Source organism: Haliotis rubra, unplaced genomic scaffold (assembly GCF_003918875.1).
Source record: "Haliotis rubra isolate DU_JTF1 unplaced genomic scaffold, ASM391887v1 Scf406, whole genome shotgun sequence".
NCBI classification, from domain to species: Eukaryota; Metazoa; Mollusca; class Gastropoda; order Lepetellida; family Haliotidae; genus Haliotis; species Haliotis rubra.
In genome coordinates, this window is record NW_025767087.1 from 750822 (window position 1) to 773461 (window position 22640).

Genomic DNA, 22640 nt, shown 5'->3' on the forward strand with positions numbered 1-22640 from the left:
CTATTCTCCAGGTATTTATACTTGTATGATCTTGAGTGTTTTCATTATGAACGTGATGTAACTGGCCTCGAACATGTAAATAAGCTTATTGAGGCCCAGTTTGGTATCTTTATGAAATTGTTGATATTACTTTACGCTGACGAGACTGTCATATTAGCTGAAACAAGGGATGGATTGCAAAAATCTTTGAATGTGTTTTACCAGTTTTTTAAAAATGGAAACAGTGTGAATTTAGATGTCTGTGATGAACTTCATTTTTTATTATACTGTCCAGCACAAAATGCCCTCAGAAATCAATTTCTTCCCCAATATTTCTGTAAACATCTTACTATTGCTAAATTTGTTTATCTAATGAAATGTGATTAATCACCACTTAACTCTAAATTTACCAAAACTTGACTTTGTTCAATGTTTTAGTTTTTATCAGTATGCTGTTTGTTTTCTGCGTCACTTTATTTGATTTTTTAGAATAAAATTTCGGTTCTATTTTGTTCTGTTCAGTAAAAGGATTAGTAATATGTTTTGACAAGGGCACAGGACATAGTGTGTGGTTACTATATTCTATAGTGACTCTGGGTCAGCTCATTAATTAAATACGGGTGGACAGCATGGCTCAGTTATTAAGGGTACTCATTGAGTCTGTCTAATGGGAGGTCTGTCTTTTGGGAGTGAAACCAAATAACTATCATGGAATCACTTTGCTGAATGTAATGGGGGAAACTATTCACTTCTAATGTCGAAGCTAGAATACGTATCTGGTTAGATTTAAATGAAATATTACATGAATGTGAAGCAGTGTTTAGGCCCGATTACTTGACAGCTGATAATATGTTCGTTCTACAAACCCCATGCCAAAAGTATTTAAGAAACCTAAACATCGGTTTTACGCAGCTTTCATTGACTTTCAGAAAACCTTTGATTATATAGACAGAAACAAGCTTTCATATGCTCTTATCTCCAACTTAAGGTATACATGGGAAAATAGTACAATCCTAAAAAACATGTTTGATAAAGTATTTCTGCTTGTGTGAAACAAAGCAGTGTACGTACAGAAGTATTTTCGACAATATCTGGACTACGACAAGGGTGCATTCTCAGTCCTGTTCTTTTCATTTTCTTTATTAAGGAATTAGTAGATGAAATGAATGCATGTCACCTACGAGGAATATTCGTGAAAAATGGTATGAATAATATACCTTTATTGTTAGTCGCAGATGACGCCTGGATACGTTAAAAGCATTCTGTATCAATTGGGGTCTAGAACTTAACATAGATACATCCTGCATTATTGTTTTCAGGAATGGTGGCTACCTTCGAAATAAACGGCTTTATGGTGGTACAGACATGAATGTTTTATTTAATTATAAATATCTTGGTATTGTTTTCACATCAACATTGTACTTGTCCAAAGCATGTACAACATTAACTTTACAAGCCAGTAAGGCTTCATTTCCAATATTTTCTCTTTTCAAATTTTTCAAAATATATACTTGAATGTGGCATCTACCATATTCAATAGTACAATTGCACCGGTTCTGCTTTATGGTACAGAAATATGGGATTTTACCTGTCGTGCAAGTAGTGAAAAATGCAAAGTTATTATTTCAAAAGATATCTTCGTGTTAGCAAATATGTATCTTCAAATATTGTACTCTGAGGAACGGGTAGAAGCCATCTTTGTGTACAGTATTTCACCCGTTGTATATAATACAGGTGCAGACTTCTGAATATGGAAAGTTATCGTATTCCAAAGGCATGCTATGACATGTTAAAACATAAGACGAGAATGGTTGTCGCATTTATCATTTCTTGCTCGTATGTCCATTTTATTCACAACAGCGCTCTTTGTACATTCATGATTTTATACTATATGTCTGCAGTCAGATCAAAGTTGAATCAGTTGCTTGCAACAAAGTATGTAAAATAGATTGCAATTTATCTTAAACTAAATTTACCTGTATAAATTGTAATCTTTTTCACCTGTCCATGTGCTATACTTTGTTAATTGAATTGTACTCTTGATCATGTGACCATAAATACTGAATACAGCTCTTCTTCTTCAAAACACAAGGTAAATGGTAACTGGCTGCACAATCACAATAGACTTATTATTACAAGTAACAAAACACAAGATAAATGGCAACTGGCTGCTAAATCATAATAGAAATATTGGCAAAACGCCTTTTTATATTGACTTTACTATATTATAAATCAAATGACTCAAATATATACAACACCTAATTAGTACCAACTATGGACTGAACCACACCTTCACGAGCAGGTATTGACCTGGTCACCCTTTCACATTAATCCAATAAACTGTTATATTGACAAAACTGCCAAGGACAGACAGACAGACAGATTATATTGGTATATATGGCCCGGAGGCCAACAGTACAATGCAAATATATTGTAATGTACACAGTGACAGCGCTACCATGCAATACGACGTAAATAGCATACCATAGATAGGCAATGTTAAGTGAAATATACAGTTATTGCCGATTTGATCTATTACGATTTATATGGTATAGTAATAAGGCTAACTTGTACAGTAGTTGCACGTCAATAAACTTTTCTTTTGATAGTTGTCTACATAGATATAAAGGCAAGTATTTATATCTTAAACATGATATGGTCTTCATCCTCTGTGAGGTTACAATGATCACAAGTGGTAATTTGATCATACGGGTGTTTAGAAAACCTTGCAGCTTTTATCTTAAAATCATGGCCATTACATCTGAACATAGTTACAATTCTGCGTAGATGGATAGATGTTTGAGACGATAGATATAATTAAGGTTTGATAAAGGATTTAAACTCAGCATTATAACTAAATACTACTTGAAGAACTACTTGATGGAACCATTCGTGCTGGTAAATATCTTTCTATCGTTGTTTGAACATTTTTAAAAAGAATTCCCGTCGCCAACATCTTGTGCGATCCATAAATGACCAAATCCACATTGAAACAATAATTCACGTACAGATGAGACCCAGTTTTTATCTCCCGTACCATCTAATTTCATAACTGCTTCTGGATATTCTGTTAAGAGACTGTCAAGGGTTTACCATCAACAGTTATTTTGTACACAACTACACACTTGAAATGTGTTATGTCATTACCAAATTGCATGAATAATTAAACTACTATTACATAGTCTAAAACAATATATCAACCACTTTTATTCGTATTTCATACTTTTGGTTTTAAAACAACCTTTCCAAAACAAATGAAACTATCTGAATTATCATTTTCACATTCCCAGAAAAAATGGTCCAATTCCTGTTTACTAACCCTATGTTCACGGACGTAACCTGCCCACAGGCGTTACCAAACCAATCAAACTGACCCCACTTCACACAAACCTTAAACCAAACAAATCTGATGACAGATTTTCTTGTTTACAAATGACCCTGTACAAATAGCTATGATACGTTCTATGGATTAGGGCCGCTTACTGGGTTGTGGTAGGCATTCGTGTATCTTGAGAATGCTAAATTAATATTCTTAACTTAACTTAAAACCTACCACCGAATAGCTTCAAATATCCCTTAATTCTCAACTCTGCTGCACAGCGACATCTATCAATCAGGTCAACGTGTCTGACCACCCAGTAGCCGTCTCTAGGTTGCATACATTGCTAGGGAACCATATACGTACTTGAATCTTTTTCGGTTTCTATAAACAGAATTTGATTTCTGACATATTTTATATAACTTGAAAATTACTCTTATACATAATACGGCTTGCCAGTTTCGCACATGAAATTGTGTCTTTGTCACAACTGGATATAGCCACCATGCAATTGTCCATATTCCTTTAAACACCAGATTTATGATATGGTGTTTAAAATATTTTGCTTGACTAATTATTTTAAAGGGCGTATTGTTAAGGGAGTATGCCTATTTGCTTGCTGTTTTACGCCGCTCTTTGCAATTTACAACTTATAAGGCGGCGGTCTGTAAATACTCGAGTCTGGACTAGACAGTCACGTGATCAACAGCATGAGCATCGATCTGCGCAACTGTTGTATGATGACATGTGTCAACCAAGCCAGCGGGTCTGACCACCCAATCCCTTTAGTCGCCACTTACGACATGCATGGGTTACTGAAGATCAATTCTAACCCTAGACTTCACGGGTAAGGCAAGGAGTAAGGGCCAGATGTTCATGACATTCACATAAAGGTGCACGTTCAGACAAGAAATAACGCAACACAGGTTCATACTCACATACTTTACTACCCAATAGTCCATCTCTCAAAACAAAGCTACTTTGACATAACAGATTGGAGAGCTTGTCACAGAGTAGGCACCTGGAACGAGCAAGGTTCGACTCGATCCGCTGACTTCCACTTCCACACTACTAATATTGAAACTTTCTTTTATGTTCGAGGTGACCCATGTCAGTCCTGACATTGGCTTGATTAAAAAACATCAGACCATGAAATTATGTTTGTGTGACCATGGGGATATCCCATCTCTGGTGTCCCCCGCCGTGGTATTGCTGGAATACTGCTACAAGCTGCCTAAAACCATACTCTCACTCACTCACTCACTCATGGAAATGTCTCGCCGAAGACCCTGGTTCGATTCCCCACATGGGTACAATGTGTGAAGTCCATTTCTGGTGTCCCCCGCCGTGATGTTGCTGGAGTATTGCTAAAAGAGGCGTAAAACCTCACTCACTCATGGAAAGACTGACCACCTCATAGCCGCCTCTAGGTTGCATACCTTCTACGGAACCATATTCTTACTCGAATCCCTTCGGTTCCTATGCATAGTGTCTCATTTTGGTTGAATGGTTTGTTGTTTAACGTCGCACTTTTCCATTTGTGGGGCTGCGGTCTGTAAATATTCAAGTCTGGACCAGACAATCAAAGTGATCAACAGCATGAGCATTGGTCTACGATGACATGCATCAGCGAAGTTAACAAAGCTCACCACCCGATCCCGTTAGTCGCCTTTTACGAGAAGCATGGGTTGCTGAAGACCAATTCTAACCCGGATGTTCACGGGTAAGGCAAGGCGTGAGGGGTCGGACGACCAGTGAGCCTAAGTACCTTCATATCATTTTTATCTTGCCTCACACATAAATGTCGTTTTCTGATTGGCTGAGCGCTCTTCTATTATTTTCAATGTACCGCGCTTACAAGCGAATAACATTTTCTATGTACCCCGCTGTGAAAGCCGAACTTATTTGGTACTTCGTAGTAGTAATTCTTTATCGCGAATAACATTGAATCACGTATGATGTAAGGAAATTAACGATGTTTCGCGAATGCAGATGTGTTTTTCTTGTCGTCTTATACTCCATACTATGATCCGATAGCCGTGCCTCTAACAGTTCAAAATTACCATTGACGTGTTCGGTAAGATAAATGCGTTGTCCACTGGTCCCTCGGGGCCCATGGGTTGATGTACCCTCGCTGTTTCTTTATGTTCCCCTCGCCGTTCGGGCTCAGTGAATATATACAAACATCGAGGGTACATCAGCCCTTGTGCCCTCGAGACCAGTGAACAACTTATAATGTACCGGTGAACATTCATAGAAGAAATAACGCTGGACAGGTTCATACTCAATAACTTTACTACCCAAAATGCCATCTCTCAATACAAAGCTACTTGGACATACGCAGACAGGACAGTGGGTTGTCAGTGGGCAACTGGAACGAGCGAGATTCGATTCAGTCCGCTTAATATCAAAGCCACGCTACTCTACTAATATTGAAACTTTCTTTCACTGTCCCACTTCAGTCACATGACCCGATACACCGTTTTGATTCGTTAAAACATGTCAGACCAGGAACCCATGTTTATGTCGAAATGGAAACATACCGGAATCTATTGACCGGTTAACCATCTCTCTGTTGGTTCTTTGCCCGTTTAAAGGCCGGTGTAGCCTAGTATTAAAAGCGTTGGCGAACACCCAGGTTCGATTCCCTACATGGGCACAATGTGTGAAGCCAATTTCAGGTGTTCATCCACCGTGATGTTGCTGGAATATTGCTAAAAGCGGCGTAAAACTATACTTACTCACTTATTCTTTGTTTAATGTGTTCTGTTTCTCATGCTTAACCTGTCCGTTAAATGGCTACAATGACATCGAAGTAATCATGAAAGTAATCTCTCATCGAAATAATGAATTAAAATTTTGTTGTAAAAATGTTGTTTTGGAATACATGTCCGAATTATGTGGTACGTTATTCTCATCCATTCTTCCTGCAAGAAGTGCGAGTTGTGCAAATGTCCGTATGGCCTATATGTGGTTAGCGTTGCCTCTTTGCCACCTTTGATAATCGAAAGAAAGTGTTGTGATGAAACGGATCTAGGTGCCGATTTACTGTTAGATTTCACCTGAACCACCAGCAGGTGAGATATCCGCGTGTAAGATATATAGCAACTGCTCCCCACGTAATCTCACGTCGGTAGACAAGCTATCTTCCATCTCGATGACGTCATTGACAATGGAAGACGTTTCATGGTTAAATGGCAACAGACCAGAGACAGCCTTGTAAAATACCAGGTTCTCTGCCCAATTCAAATCAATATGTAATAAATACGATTTATTACTCACCCGTTAAAGATATGACTGTTTAATAAATCTACAATGTCATTACACATTATGTAATAACATCGCGTGCAGCCGGAACTATTTGCAATCGGTCACATGACCGAGTATACGCGTGACCCAGTTTGCTGGCGTAATGTTGAATTCTAAGGAAAGAAGTTTTAACTGTTCCAGCTTTGCTCGGTTGCGTGTAATAGCATTTATATTAAAAAAAATAACATGTTGGTTGAAGTTATCTGGTCCCCATTTCATACCCCTTGTTTATTAAACAACAAGTTCAAATTAAATATACTAATGTTGACACTAATAAATGACGGCGTAATACGTTCGTTCCGTGAGTTGGATTCTGAGATATTATTGCTAATGTTGGGTGAGTAATAAATATAATACAAAACGATATCCCGTGTAAAACCATATTTATGAAACTCGTTACACGGGACATCATTTAGTATTCTCTATATACATGGCTCCATGTCAGATGTCAAGTAAATCGTGTCTGAGAAATAGGAAAAACAATTCCCCTTGTCTCATTTTACACCCTTTTGCAAACAATGAGAATCCATTACATGATATAATTTAATAATATAATTGTGCTGTGTACATCTGTTACAGATAGTCGGTGTAATGAAGCCTAAATCAGATATACATTAGAGTTTTGTGTTTACAGGGTTCATGCCCTGCTACAGCTTGTTCAGCTTGACCTGAGCTACTCTACATATGCATGACCCGGGAGGTCAAATAGCACAAACGGCAGATTGGGTTATCTTAATTAAATAGGGTTGCAGAGGATGTTATTAATGTTGCGTTCGTGCGAAGCATGCATACATAGATTCGTTACAGAATTTGTCCCGGAAAACAACACTTCTGAAAAACCCCAATGATGTCATATTTTAATTGAATTGTTTATACAGTCATATGCTATCTAGTTTGTTTTGCTAACTTTACAACTTGCAGACGTCAGGTATTTTTCCACAATCCGATTCACTCTCGCTATCACTCTCTACACCCAGTTCAATTATCACTTTTTCTATTTCTTGTTCAACTGCAATATTTCTGAGCCAGTAGTCGCTTTCCAAATTTTCAACATGGGCACAACAATCAGTCCACTCGTTTACACCAATCATCTGACACAGGTGCACCCCTTCACAATAATAGACCCAACCAGTTGTGACACGGTGATGCAATTCATCAGGTCAAGCTGACTGACTGAGTTTTGGTTTTACGCCGCTTTTAGCAATACTCCAGCAACATCACGGCGGGGGACCCAGAAATGGGCTTCACACGTTGTGCCCATGTCGGGATTCGAACCCGGGTCTACGGCGTGACGAGCCAACGCTTTAACCACTAGGCTACTCCACCGCCCCAGGTCAAGCTGAACAAGCTGTAGTATAGGAGATACTGTAGCAGTACGGCTAGTCTGTCTCTCAGTCCCTGAACAGCATTATCACCCACCCCCCCCCCCAAGCCCTTTCTGCAATTCTAAAGCCCTTAGTGAAGCATGTCTAATTTTCCTCAGGTTCAGTTCTGAATCCCCAATCTCACTAGCGGTCCTTTTCAATTTAAAATTAAATTTAAAATGTTTATGTCGAAATAGTACAAATTATATTCAGAAACTAAGTGAAAGTCTACGCTACAGTCAGAGTATTGAGTTGTCGCCCTTCATCGCCAGGTAGTCTGGTACGTCTTTGCAGTAGTACCGTGCAGTATTTTGTCCATATATAATGTATTTATCCATCAGCGATGCAGCTCTTTCATCAACAAGATTTGTCCACACATTAAGCTAACACACGTGATATAGCTGAAACATAATCGATCCATGAAAGATATAGCATCGAAAAACCGAATCATTAGCACATTCAATCCTGAACAGTGTACCTACTTATCTGTTTATGTTATTGATTTCACGCTTCTTGTTTACAGGTTTCCATGGTAATGTCCACAATGAAATACTGGCGGTAGACGGAGACTGTCGGGGACAGATTTCAGACCTGAAACGAGAATGGAAAAGTTTGTCCCAAGGGAGACCACTTTCATTCAAGCACATGTACACACATGCACTTGTGAGTGCTCACGAACAGATACGTAGAATTGTGTGTGTGTGTGTGTGCGTGCGTGCGTGGGCACACACACATTTTCAGGCATGTGTCTATATGTGTGTATATATATGCATACATACATACATACATACATACATACATACATACATACATACATACATACATACATACATACATACATACATACATACATACATACATACACACACACACACACATACACACATACACACAAAATACTCCAAAAAGTCCCAAACCACACACACCGCCAACAAATTCTCTCTCTCACACACACACACACACACACACACACACACACACACACACACACGCACACACACACACACACACACACACACACACACAGATACAGAATCTTTTTCAGTTTTAATAAAATTATTTGTTTCCATCAAAATTATATACATTCAGAGACTAAGCATCAGTCTGGTCTGATACCTACACCACTTCAGGCGGACCCCCCACATTTAGCTCGCTCGCTGTTATAGAGTAGGAATGTTGTTCCAAGCGGTGTTAGATCTCACTCACTCACTCGTTGCATTGTATGTCATGTTCTTCTCAAAAGAATACCCTCCTTCATATACTTAATGAGACAGAACATGCAACTTATATTATTACACTCAGGGGGTGGTGGGGTAGCCCAGTGGTTAAAGCGGTCGCTCGTCAAGCCGAAGACCCGGGTTCTATTCCCAAAATGGGTACAATGTGTGAAGCCCATTTTCACTTGTCCCTTGCCGTGATATTGCTGGAATCTTGCTAAAAGCTGCGTAAAACCATACTCACGCATTCATTACACTGCAATATTATGAGTGCGTAATTCAGGTGGAAATACATGTATTGAAAGAATACGAGGAGAACCTCCTTCAGTGTTTGGCGTTTGATATTTGGACTGACTGAGTTAAGTGTTAAGATGGTTTTTGCAATATTCCAGCAATATCACGGCGGGGAACACCAGAATGATATTTAGAAATAGGGTAAGAGGTCCTATCATGATCCTTTAAATGGCCAAAGTGGCAAAGGTCCCCAACACCTAAAACACTAAAATGTGACAATGATGTTGAGAACCGTTAACACCCTTGTTAACCGTTAAACATTCTCGCTGATGTCAACAGCTTTTTAAACATAATGTTCACTTATTAGTGTTTGCACTTAATGTATACCTATGGTTGTGGTGTCCGGTAACAGATATTTTGACACAGTGATAAAGAGTGTCTATTCTCCTTAAAGTTTTAAGCACATAAAGATTGGCGAACTCGGTCCAATTTGAGGAACGTATTAATACGTTTAGAAATTTATCTCTGCAATTTTATCCTTTATTTACATATTTTCAACATCTGTTTTTGATATAAACAACTGGCCATGGATCTCTGCACGTGTTTATAAAAAAACCACACGTGTCCATTACGCGATTTTCAAACATTGCTCTTTGGGTTTTGTTTCAACAAAATCAGTAAATCGTGTCACTGCATTGTCTGGACCATCACTTGATTGTCTGGTCTGTTACCACGTTGCTGTCGCATTGCAGGTGAGGTGTGGGACAACTAGACTAAGGGTTAAAGCGTTTGCCACGCCGTTAACAATGATTTTCAGGCATCTTTACCTGACATTTTCACAGTTTTACAGCTGTAGGCTTAATAATAGGTGTAATTACCAAATCTGCTTTGATATCTATCCATGACTAGTAATTTTATAACGGCATATGCTTAACGCTTCTTGTGGGCTAACCAAGAATACACCCTTGCAATTCTTTCAGTTGTGTTTAAAATCAACATGTTAAAACGTCTTTGTGACTATATTCATTAATTTCAATAATAAGAACTAGTACATTCTTTGGCATTTCAAACAGTAACACTTCAAATGTTCCAAAGCGTATTTATCCTGAGCCCACCGTTAGGGGGCCTATGAAGGTACCAGCGAGAGTTATGTGCCCTTGATTGACACGACGTGTTTGAGCCCCTGTACTATCCTACACTTGCTACATATTGTTTTAATGCTTGTCGTAAGAGGCAACTAACGGGATCGGGTGGTCAGGCTCGCTGACTTGGTTGACACATGTCATTGGTTCCCAATTGCGCAGATCGATGATCATGCTGTTGATCACTGGATTGTCTGGTCAAGACTCGATTATTTACAGACCGCCGCGATATAGCTGGAATATTGCTGAGTGCGGCGTAAAACTAAACTCACTCACTCGCATATTATTTTGATTTAAGATGAAAATATAAACAACTTTCAACAATAATCCAAGCAGTCATAGTTCTTGTTTGAAACACACAGTGTTCGAAATTAACGTCCGTCCTTAGGTCCGAAGCCGACTGAAAACCATTCCGACTCACAGCACTCGTTTTCTGCAGGTCCTTATGGCCGACAGCTTTTTCTACCCCAATAACTAAGAGTATTATTTTACAGAAAATATCATTCAGTAATTTATCGATTTTATCTCGATCAGCATATCTTTTCTGTAAGTGAAACGACTATCATTTTGGAGGAAGCAATTTAGATTACTGATATATGATCTTTTTTTTAACTCAGTTTGTTGGTTGTTACATTTTTTATTTACTGGGAATTACTTATATTGTAGCTAAAAAATAGTGCCTACAAGTTCTGATCAGGACCCACAACTTGATATGGTTCTGGGTCCTTAGGGCCTGCAGCTTTTCAGGGTTAAGGGCAGACACTGACACTATACAATATAAAATCATGAGGGCATTGTCACACAATACAAGCAAATGACCTGCCTCTCCCTGATGTTGACCTAACATTTTGTTAGTAGATTGCGGTTGTCCTTTGGATGTCATTCCACCACTAGTTATCAGGGTGTTATTCGGAGTGTCGTTATCCCATTTGAAAACCGCACCCACTTGTTTTGTTGTTTATTGTTTAAAGCCGCATATTCCAGTTGTATTGTTTGCAAATAATCGAGTCTTTGCCAGACAATCCAGTGATCAACATCACGGGCATCGATCTACCATCTGATCCTGTTAATCGCCTCTTACGACACGTATGGGTTGCTGACGACTAACCCGGATCTTCACGGGTATTTAAGAAAAACACACATATTACTTACAAATATTGGGGCTGGGTTTTATTGATTATGACGTCACTCTTCCAGACTACCAAAAGCATAATATTGCCCATTCTGGTGCCAGTCACATTTGAACCATTCGCCTACATAGCTTCGTCGGACGAAGCTGAAACTGAAGGTTATACAAAACAAACCACTTTCCCATTGACCTCTATATTTACGTTATATTTTCCTAAAAATTAACTAACCCATCAACAGCTATTCATGTACATGTGTGTAGTCTGGCCTTAAAGAAACACGGACAATATAAAAAATGACCATCACAGCCAGCTCCGAGTACAGGAAGCTAAACAGACCAACCCCAGCTCCGCACAAAAGTTATGCTTGAAAATTATGAGGGGGAGGGGGTAATTGCTTTTGTACTTGACGTGCGGGGGTTGGGGGGTTGGGGTGTTACTTACTTTGTACATAAATTTTAGGGGAGGATCATTCACATTGTACATTCTTCTCCATAAAAAATCATCATCACACACCCCAGCCAGAGATTACGAACGGTCCCTTATGGGCTCAGCATTCAGTACAGCCTTGGAGCAAGGCTAGAGGGGGTCATATACAGATACATAATACAAAGCCTTGCAGCTCCCTGCCTCATTCTGTTCGCGCACCACCAGTCAGGTCCGCCATGACTTCCTACTCGCTGCTGTACTTTAATGGGAGGGGTCGGGCGGAGGTGATCCGACTCTTGTTCACACTGCAAGGACAGAAATTTGAAGACAAGAGAGTCACGCATGAAACATGGCATGCCATAAAACCCAGTGAGTGTTGTTCCTTTACTGTATCCTGTATCATATGTTGCACGTTACTGTATCAGTGATGGCGGGATGCACACTGCTGCATCAAGATCACTGACGTTCAGCGATTCAGTCGCTTAATTCATAACAGCTATTTTGGATGTTTAGCGAATCGGAACCACTTTCCACGGATGATCCATGCGTCATATATCTATATAGTTAATTCCGATTCGATGATCATGAACATTTGAATGATCTGTTAGCCTCGGGTCGCGGTAGCAGCTTGTACCGAATATCGACTGAATGAAATTTGACGCCGCTTTTAGTCATATAGCAGGGACAGATCGGCCTTGGGCACAAATGGCGTCGTGCGGTGTACCAATTTGAGAATGGATCCTTGGCCTTCGGCTAGTCGAGTCGACGTTTACCACAAGGTTGCACAAGAGACTATTTTCATAACATGTTTACTTCACTGAATTGTGTCTCACATTGCAATGCGGTAATATATATTCTTTGCTGGCAGGGGCGGTGGGGTAGCCTTGTGGTTGGCGTTGGCTCCTCACGCCGAAGACCCGGGTTCGATTCTCCACATGGGTATAATGTGTGAAATCCATTTCTGGTGTCTGGTGATATTGCTGGAATATTGCTAAAAACGGCGTAAAACTAAAACTCACTCACTCACTCTTCGCTATCAACTCATACATTTTAACAATCAATCCACTTGTCTGGCCCTGATTATATTATTTACAGACCGCCACCATATAGCTGGAATATTGCTGAGTGCGGCGTTAAACAACCAACCAACACCTTTTTTGAATGTTATTTAAACGATGCGGTAAACATACCCTGATATAGCCGTACTTTAGGCTACAATGATATCTTTCTGGGATAAATGTACAGGATGGTCTCGGATCTATGAAATCTATACCTGTTAAAGCCGATGTTGGTGTCCGGTGACGGTCAGTGTTTATGGACAAAGGTCAATGGGAAATCAGGCCACCACGGCTATCGACATACCAGACATTCCTATATTGGGCGCTTGTATCGACACATCTCGCGGTTGAAACTTGCCAGCGGTAATGCTGCTGCCGTTGTTACCGTGGGCACCTGTAGTCGTCGTCACCACGTTGCTGCAGCTGATGTTGATGCTGTCAAGTCCTGGGATATCGTTTATTCCATGTAACTACTTAAAAAATTACATACCAATCATTAATCACTTACCTCCAAAAAGCACGCTTTGTAACATGGAAAGATGGCGCCTCTTTGGAACCGATGTTTGTTTTAACTCATTCAAAGATGTTGTTCCATGCAGGCCAGTGCAATCAGATTACAGAAATATCGAGATATATCACATTAGTGAGTGAGGGAGTTTAGTTTTACGCCGCACTCAGCAGTATTCCAGCTATATGGCGGCGGTCTGAAAATAATCGAGTCTGGACCAGACAATCCAGTGATCAACAGCATGAGCATCGATCTGCGCAACTGGGAACCGATGACATGTGTCAACTAATTCAGCGAGCCTGACCACCCGATCCCGTTTAGTCGCCTCTTACGACAAGCATTGTCGCCTTTTGTGGCAAGCATGGGTTGCTGAAGACCTATTCTACCCCGGATCTTCACGGGTCTATATCACAGTAAGCATGCATGGTGTTTACGTGGCATGTCTCTGATGGTAACTTCATTGTCTTTGTTGATGTCCAGTTGATGTCTAGCCTGTATTTACATTATTGTGAGTACAGCGTAAGTCGTGGCTTTGGTGAAAACGTGCACAAATATGTCATAATCATAAATCTTACAGCTGACTTCGGAATGAACATGTACAGCTGAATACATGATGGAACATGTACAGCTGAATACGGGATGAACATATACAGCTGAATACGGGATGAGCGAACGCTTTAAACACTAGGCTACCCCACCACCCTTTACGAGCTGAACCTTTACGTATACCCAACCCTCGACAGTCAGTTTTGTAAATTCCGTACAGCTCCTAAACTCCATGACACATTGTCAGTCACACGTGTTACTCGTAGTCATTAGATGATGTGAAATGAGAATGACTCATTCGTGAGTGTTTAATATTCAGCTAGGTTTTCAATAACATATTACCCAACATCTGGTGCCACGATCATGATCACATGGTTGGTATAATTTGCCTGATCGTTACTCGTGTCGACTCACAATATCCATTTCAAGGCCATCAGTTTGGTTATTACATTCAGAAACGTTTACTGCAGTTTCTTATGTGAAGTGTTACATTATTCATGTGAATAGGCTTCTGCAGGGTAGGATGCAAAAATGCAAAAGCAAATGGTTTTAGATTATTTTCTTAAAATAAATCAGATATAAAATGTTTCGTGATTTTGTCTTACGGTATTCACGGTGTAAGTTTTGATTGTTTATTGTGTAATACCGTACTTAGCAATGTAACAGCTGTATAGCGGCGGTCTGTAGGGGAGACCGGGGTCAATTGTAAAACATGTAATTCGATATTAGTCGACCGCTCACAAAGTTTATCGGTACTAACTAATACATTGGCTTCTTGGCTTTAAACCTCAGTGTCGTTTCAAGTTCACGATCATGTTGTTACAAAGTTATTACGTATCAAATGCAATGACTGCAAGTGTTACAATTGACCCCGAGCACGGGGCAATTGTAACAGGTGGATGGGGCAATTGTAACAAAGAAGGTTCGAATGTAAGAATCTGTTTATTTTCCAAATAAAATCAAAATGAAATGTGGAAAGATGTTACCTTGATCAATTGAGGTGGAAATGGATTAACATTAAACCATTGCCACCATCGACATTTAAAATGTTTTTAGTTTAAAATTCTTGTTTTCGTATGCACAAAATATAATACAAAGACTAACACCAAAAACTTTCACCCGAGGGCTGATACTATCAACATAAGACTGAAAATGTTCTACTATGATGAAACTAGTAAAGAACTAACATAACACCGACATCATAATTTGCTTCATTATCATAACATAAGGGAAAATTACATGGGGGCAGTTGTAACACAGTGTTACAATTGCCCCCGATGCTAGTAGCCATGTTTCTTGCCACGTCACATGTTAACAACTTTGGGCTTCTCAAATATATCTACCATAAAATAAGTCGTAATACCTCAATTTTACACTTGAAAAGTTAATTTCATACCAAGCAACATTTACTGCATTAAGAACGTTTTATTACGTTTTGTGAAAAATTTACTTTCTTATGTAAAAAAGGATTTTTCGTCTACTGTATCTCGTCATGAGCGAGCAGCTGAAAAACACCCGGATGTGTACCGTAGGAAAGCAAAGGGAAATAACTCTACTCACCTCAATGCTTGAGCGAAAACTTTTAGAGTAATCGCCCTTGTTACAATTGCCCCGTGTTACAATTGACCCTATATAATCGAATCTGAACCAGATTAGCTGGAGAACGCCATTTTTAGCTTCAAATCACGCAAGCTGGATTAAATGACATACATAACCCGAGTCACCGAGATAATTGGTCTTCAGCAACTCATACTTGCAAGAGGCGACGAACCGGGTCGGTTGGTTAGGCTCTCTGAATTTGGTGACAAGTCATCGCATCCCAATTGCGTAGATCGATGCTTATGCTGTTAACATGGGGTGACGACCAGCCCGTTGCTCCCGCTACTGACAAAACAAGCCCTATCCTAAGTGACGGTTTTGCCGTAGTGTCCCAGATCCAAAGATCCGAATCTTTGATTTGGGTAGGAAGAAGGCTCGTGTTGTCTCGTGTTGTGTGGATTGTCTGGTGCAGACTCAATTATTTACAGCCCATAGAGCTGGGATACTGCTGAGTGCGGCGTTAAAACCACTCAAACAAGTCACCGAGTGTGGACACCCTATCCATTATTCGCCACTTACGACCAACCTCCAAATTCCCCACCTGAATACGGTTTGAAATGAAAACATATTTCGAGTTCCTGTATTTATTCTCACAATATCTGATGGCAAATACCTGAACAGAGATAGTACATGTACAGATACATACATGTTTACCTTTTCATACTCACTAACAAAACACACTATTCAAATACGTATTTACCCCTCAATTTCAACAATATAGATAATAAATACCAATAATTAATATATGCTATATTTATATATTACACTGTTTCAGATACTCCCTTTGGCAAGATGCCGGTGCTGACAATCGATGGCAAAGAGTACACCGAGAGTCTGGCCATTGCCAAATTCCTTGCCAAAGAATTCGGTAATCCCTAAAATTGTACTTCTAACATTTACAAACCAATAATGATAATATAACGTACCATATTCATTAAGTACCGTTGGGGCGGTGGGGTAGCCTAATGGTTGAAGCGTTGGCTCTTCACGCCGAAGACCCGGGTTCGAATCCCAACATGGGCACAATGTGTGAAGCCCATTTCTGGTGTCCCCCGCCGTGATGTTGCTGGAATATTGCTAAAAGCGGCGTAAAACCAAACTCAGTCAGTCAGTCAGTCAGTCAGTTAAATACCGTTGTTATTGAAATAACAACATGAAAAGAACTAATGTTGATTTCAGTTCGATAAACTGAAAAAATACGAAATAGGAATTTAAAATCCCGATCGTCATATCAGTTCAAAAACTGAAGATCATCAGAAGTCACTGGTTCCTTCAAGAATTTGGAATTTACTTTCACTTTGTGCTCGTGATTAATAGATTTATACTTGCTGTTGACGTTTGGGAAAGGCCATTTCAGTTATATCATGGCATTTTATAATTTTATATTCATGCTGTTTGTTTTGTTTGTTTGTTTGTTTGTTGTTTAAGGCCGCACTCAGCAATATTCCAGGTATATGGCGGCGGTCTGTAAATAATCCAGACTGGATCCATCCTTTTGTGGGAGAGCAATCCGAAGTGATACAGTTCTGCAGGTTTTGGGGAAAATAAGCAAGGGGAGGATGCTGACAGACAAAGAACCATAATCTAGGAGGATGGAGGTCAAACCCCAATCATAGGCTTCCGACAAGGCTAAGAGGCCAAAGCCTGTACTGCGAACTGGAAAGCCAGTAGACGATAGGATAACCTGGTTTCTACTTTTACTTTTTTACTTTCTATCCCAATACAGGGTTTTATGGCTCCAACAACCAGGAGGAGTACGAAATAGACCAGATCACCGGCATGTGCCATGACCTCTTTCTAGAATTAGTCAAAGAGTTCTTTGAACAGGATAGTGACCGGAAGGTAAGAACACCATGCAGTTGCAAAAGTTGACAAAACCTGAAAAGCAAAGCGTGTTTGTTTGATGAAAAGTGTTCTATCATGTAGTACATGTATTATTAATGTTACTTTAAAACTATATATCTAAAAATCTTGTGTCAGATTAATATTTCAGGATTGAAATGACACGTAGTGCATGTTTTATTAATGTTATATGTGACTGTTAAACTACACATCTAAAACATGTTGTGTCAGATTGAAATGAGGCATAGAACATGTTTTATTAATGTTTTATAAGTAACTCTAAAACTATGCATCTCAAACGTGTTAAATTTCAGGATTGATATGACATCATGGACATGTTTTACTTATGTTTTATGAGTAACCGTACAACTATATAATTCGAACATTTTCTGTCAGATTATTATTTCATGACTGAAATGACACATAGAACATGTTTATTTATGTTTTACAAGTAACTGTAAACTTTATCTCTCAAACATGTTGTGTGAGATGGAAATGAGGCATAGAACATGTTTTATTAATGTTTTACAAGTAACTGTATACTATATATCTCAAACGTGTTAGATTTCAGGATTGCTATGACATCATGAACATGTTAAATTTATGTTTTATAAGTAACCATAAAACAACACAATAAAACAATATATATCTCAAACATGTTGTGTCAGATTTCATAATTGAAATGAGGCATACACGTAGAACGTTCTATTAATGCTTTTAAAGTAACTGTAAGTTATACATCTCAAACATGGCGTGTAAGGTTTCATGGTTCGTATGACATTATTAAAGTCATGAACTATTATACCAGGAATAATTGCGAAATATGCCACCTGGTTTAATTCATGCACTGTAAGGAGATATGACATGTAGTGGTTCGAATCCCAAATTTACTTTGATTCTCATCCATGGTTTTATGCCACTGTATCATTAGTCATGCATCCCACGAGATAGGGATTCCTCCATCACTTAGTTGAAACGCCATGATTCAAAAGAAATTCTTTTGCAGGCGACGTTCAACTTGTCAGAATATAAAACAAACATATATTTTATGTCATAGGCAGAAATACAGCGGAACCTGAAAGAAAAAACGAAACCAAGAATTGTCGGAAACCTCGAGAAAGTATTGTCTGCCAAGGGTAACGGTTATTGCATTGGCGAGACGGTAAGCTAAATCACTCAAATCAAATTTATATAATTCAGTAATAAACTGATGATGCACTATAATGATCATTACCATCATTACGACACACATGCCTATGACAAGGAGAACAGTTTTTGTGTGTTTTATGGTTACAAAAAGTAACAGTGCGATCTACTTCAGAAAGAAGTATTTAATGGTTGCACTTGTCCCTATTCACCGATGTTATTGGTTTGTAACGTCAGTCATTTCAAATAACGATCGGAACATGAAACTCTTACCAAAATATTCTTACTTACGATTCCCAATGACACTGGATGCGAAGTCTACCTAAGTGGTGTTGTCTTATCTCCAGGGATATTTTTGGTGTCAATTCCATTTTCTGAAAGCATTTGATTACTGCACGTTCTTCATGTTTGTCCATTTTTCAAACGTCACAAACACCTGATTGTTTTAACAAATGGTTTAAGCGAAACAATCTAGTCAACTGACGTAGGTGTCTGTGAATATATCTCTGTGGAAGGCCTGTAATATCCACACCAACAAATTCACACACACACACACACACACACACACACACACGCACGCACACACACGCACGCGCACGCACGCACACACACACACACACACACACACACACACACACACACACACATAAAAAATAAAATAACAATCAACCATCCATGGTTGTTGACTCAGAAGCGCAAATAATATGTAACTTGTAATATACTCATGCCCATAATGGTTGTCACCCCCTTCAATTTTTTTAATTGGATAGGGGGTGTGCGGTGGGGCTGTGAGGTGGGGGTGACAACCATTATTGACATGAGTATATTTAAGAAACGGTCTCAATCAGAGGATGTTTGGTAGGAGCTAGGAACGAGCTAGGATTTATTGTATATCTATTGCATATAAATGATATGAATGCAGTTGTTAACGACCCGTAAAGATGTGGGTTAGAATTGGACTTTTGCAAACCATGCTTGTCCTAAGAGGCGACTGAAGGGATCGGATGGTCATGATGTTGATCACTGGATTGTTTGGTTCAGACTCAAATATTTACAGACCGTCGCCAATACAGCTGGAATATTGTTAAGTGCGGCGTAAAACAACAAGCAAACAAAACAAACAATGCTTAAACTTCTTCGTCACATATTCTTTTTTTATCGAAATAAAATGTCCACTCGTGACAGATACGATAGCCACAATTCTTTTACTTTTTTATATTATTCAGCACATTAGCTTCTAACCTGCATTATTGAAAACCTTTCTTCTAACTTCCTCCATAGCACTATCTTCATATATACAGAAGCTCTTGCATAACCGATCGTTATAACAAGGTGCAACTATATATTTTAACAAATCTTTCAGTTGAGCCTCGGTGACCTTGTTATCTACGATACCCTTGACGGGAGGGTAGAAGATGACATCATCGACAAGAACCCCAATGTCAAGGCCGTCATGAACAACGTCAAATCCAACGACAGAATCGAGGCCTATCTGGCAGCAAGGGTCCCTACGGCCATGTAGCGGTGTTCTCAGTGGAATACGACTCTTGTGTCCACAGTTATCACTGGTTACCTAACAGAGATGTATATCCTCTTGCATAATCCATAATGGAAATTTATCATCGGATCACACACAGATTGGGAAATGGCAGCAAACGAACCATACATGTCACAGCCGTATATATGTTCATGTGTATTAAAAATCTTATATGAAAGGCATACTGACTTGTCTCATGAGTTCAGTAATAGACGTGGTGATAACAGGGGTGGATACAGCTTTTTTGAGAAAGGTGTGCGTGCGTGCGTGCGTGCGTGCGTGTGTGTGTGTGTGTGTTTGTGTGTGTGTGTGTGTGTGTCACATTATTTAGAAAAGGAGGGTTGCACACTTCATTTTCACCAGAGTTTCAATGGTCATTTAATAAACTTTCAGGACAAAAGGGGGTACCGCACCCTGGCGGCCCCCCTCTGGATCCGCCTATGGATAAGAAGGAGCGCTAACTTTCAGCCGCTTGTAATACACCAATCATTGGCTCAGGTTGCTCCGTTCTCAAACCTCCGCCCGGAGAGCGGAAGGTCGCGGGTTCGATCCCCGGTCGCGTCATACCAAAAGACGTTAAAATATGGTACTTGTTGGCCCTGCCTGGAGATCGGCATTAATGGGTATAACAAGGACTGGTCGGCTCGGAGTCAGTATAATGTATCTGAGTGGAGTATTCATGCTTAACTGCGGCGTGGTATCTCAGTGAGCTAGCACTATAAAACCAGCTTACGTCTGGGCTAGTACAAGCAGCCACACATACACACGCATGCACGTCGTTATATGAGCGAAATATTCTTTAGTAGGACGTTAAACCCCATTTCACTTCACCTCGTTCTCAAGCCAAAATGGCGGCTGAGGGATATTTGAATTCGACAGCCGGCTGGCTATTCTCAACCGTTCGTAGTATACGAACTTCTGAAGCCCATTTTTAACACATTACATTGACTAAGATCAAAGCTAAGAATTCTTAGGGCTACGAACGTTTCTAGAATAGAAACCTGAATATGTAATGACCTGAATACGTAATACCTATAGGAACTGTGTTACATTAGACACATCCATCTGATTAAAATGTATTGTTATATACTGAATAAATTCGGAGTGAGTGAGCGAGTTGAGTTTTACGCCGCACTCAGCAATATTCCAGCTATATGGCGGTGGTCTGTAAATAATCGAGTCTGGACCAGACAATCCAGTGATCAACAGCATGATCATCGACCTGCGCAATTGGGAACCGATGCCATGTGTCAACCAAGCCAGCGAGCCTGACCACTCGATCCCATTAGTTGCCTCTTACGACAAGCACGGGTTACTGAAGGTTCATTCTAACCCGGACCTTCACGGGTGGAATATTTTCGGAATTCTTGTGTCTGTCAAAATCTTTTTCAAAGTTCTGAAACATTTTAAAATAGTTATTAAAATACTGAAATATTTTAACGTAATATCTACACAAAGTTATGTTTTACTGCAACATATTATGTATGCACTTTCTTCGTAAATGGGCCAGTGGCCATACCACGAAGAATAGACTTGACTTTGCCATTCAAGTCCAAGTAGATCATACCAGACTATGCAGTCCGTGTAGGCCATGCTACAATATGCAATATTTAGTCTACTACACCAAGCAGTATTTAGTCTGGGTCGGTCACACTACAGTCTACAGTATTTACTGGATGGGTCATACTACAGGCTGGTCGGTGGGTCATACTACAATGCAGTATTTAGTCTGGGTGGGTCATACTACACTATGCGGTATTTAAAGGCTGGGTGGGTCATACTACATATGCGGTATTTAAGCTGGTATTTGGGTCATACTACACTATGCGGTATTTAAAGCTGGATGGGTCATACTACACTATGCGGTATTTAAAGCTGGGTGGGTCATACTACACTATGCGGTATTTAGTATTTAAAGTCTGGGTCAGGTCACACTACACTATGCGGTATTTAAGGCTAAGGGTAGGTCATACTACATACTACACTATGCGGTATTTAAGGCTGGAGTGGGTCATACTACACTATGCGGTATTTAAAGCTGGGTGGGTCATACTACACTATGCGGTATTTAAAGCTGGGTGGGTCATACTACACTATGCGGTATTTAAGGCTGGGTGGGTCATATCACACTATGCGGTATTTAAAGCTGGGTGGGTCATACTACACTATGCGGTATTTGCGGTATTTAAAGCTGGGTGGGTCATACTACACTATGCGGGTCATTTACACTAAGCTGCGGTATTTAAAGCTAGATGGGTCATACTACACTATGCGGTATTTAAAG

The 22640-nt window shown here is 39.7% G+C and overlaps 1 protein-coding gene across 1 annotated transcript; it reads left to right on the plus strand.

The window, feature by feature from the left end:
• Positions 1–12289: 12289 nt before the first annotated feature.
• Positions 12290–20538, plus strand: LOC124287828 (glutathione S-transferase 1-like). The gene is made up of 5 exons (XM_046724289.1): positions 12290–12489; positions 16607–16699; positions 17558–17673; positions 18731–18835; positions 20183–20538. Exons 1-5 carry the CDS (start codon positions 12357–12359, stop codon positions 20339–20341), a joined length of 606 nt encoding a protein of 201 aa, XP_046580245.1. The 5' UTR covers positions 12290–12356; the 3' UTR covers positions 20342–20538.
• The last annotated feature ends 2102 nt before the right edge of the window (positions 20539–22640 follow it).

Coding starts and splice junctions, on each gene's coding strand:
- LOC124287828 (XM_046724289.1), top strand. CDS start 12,357: ATGACTTCCTACTCGCTGCTGTACTTTAATGGGAGGGGTCGGGCGGAG. Junction 12,490..16,606: donor ATGGCATGCCATAAAACCCA/GTGAGTGTTGTT, acceptor ACACTGTTTCAG/ATACTCCCTTTGGCAAGATG. Junction 16,700..17,557: donor ATTCCTTGCCAAAGAATTCG/GTAATCCCTAAA, acceptor ATCCCAATACAG/GGTTTTATGGCTCCAACAAC.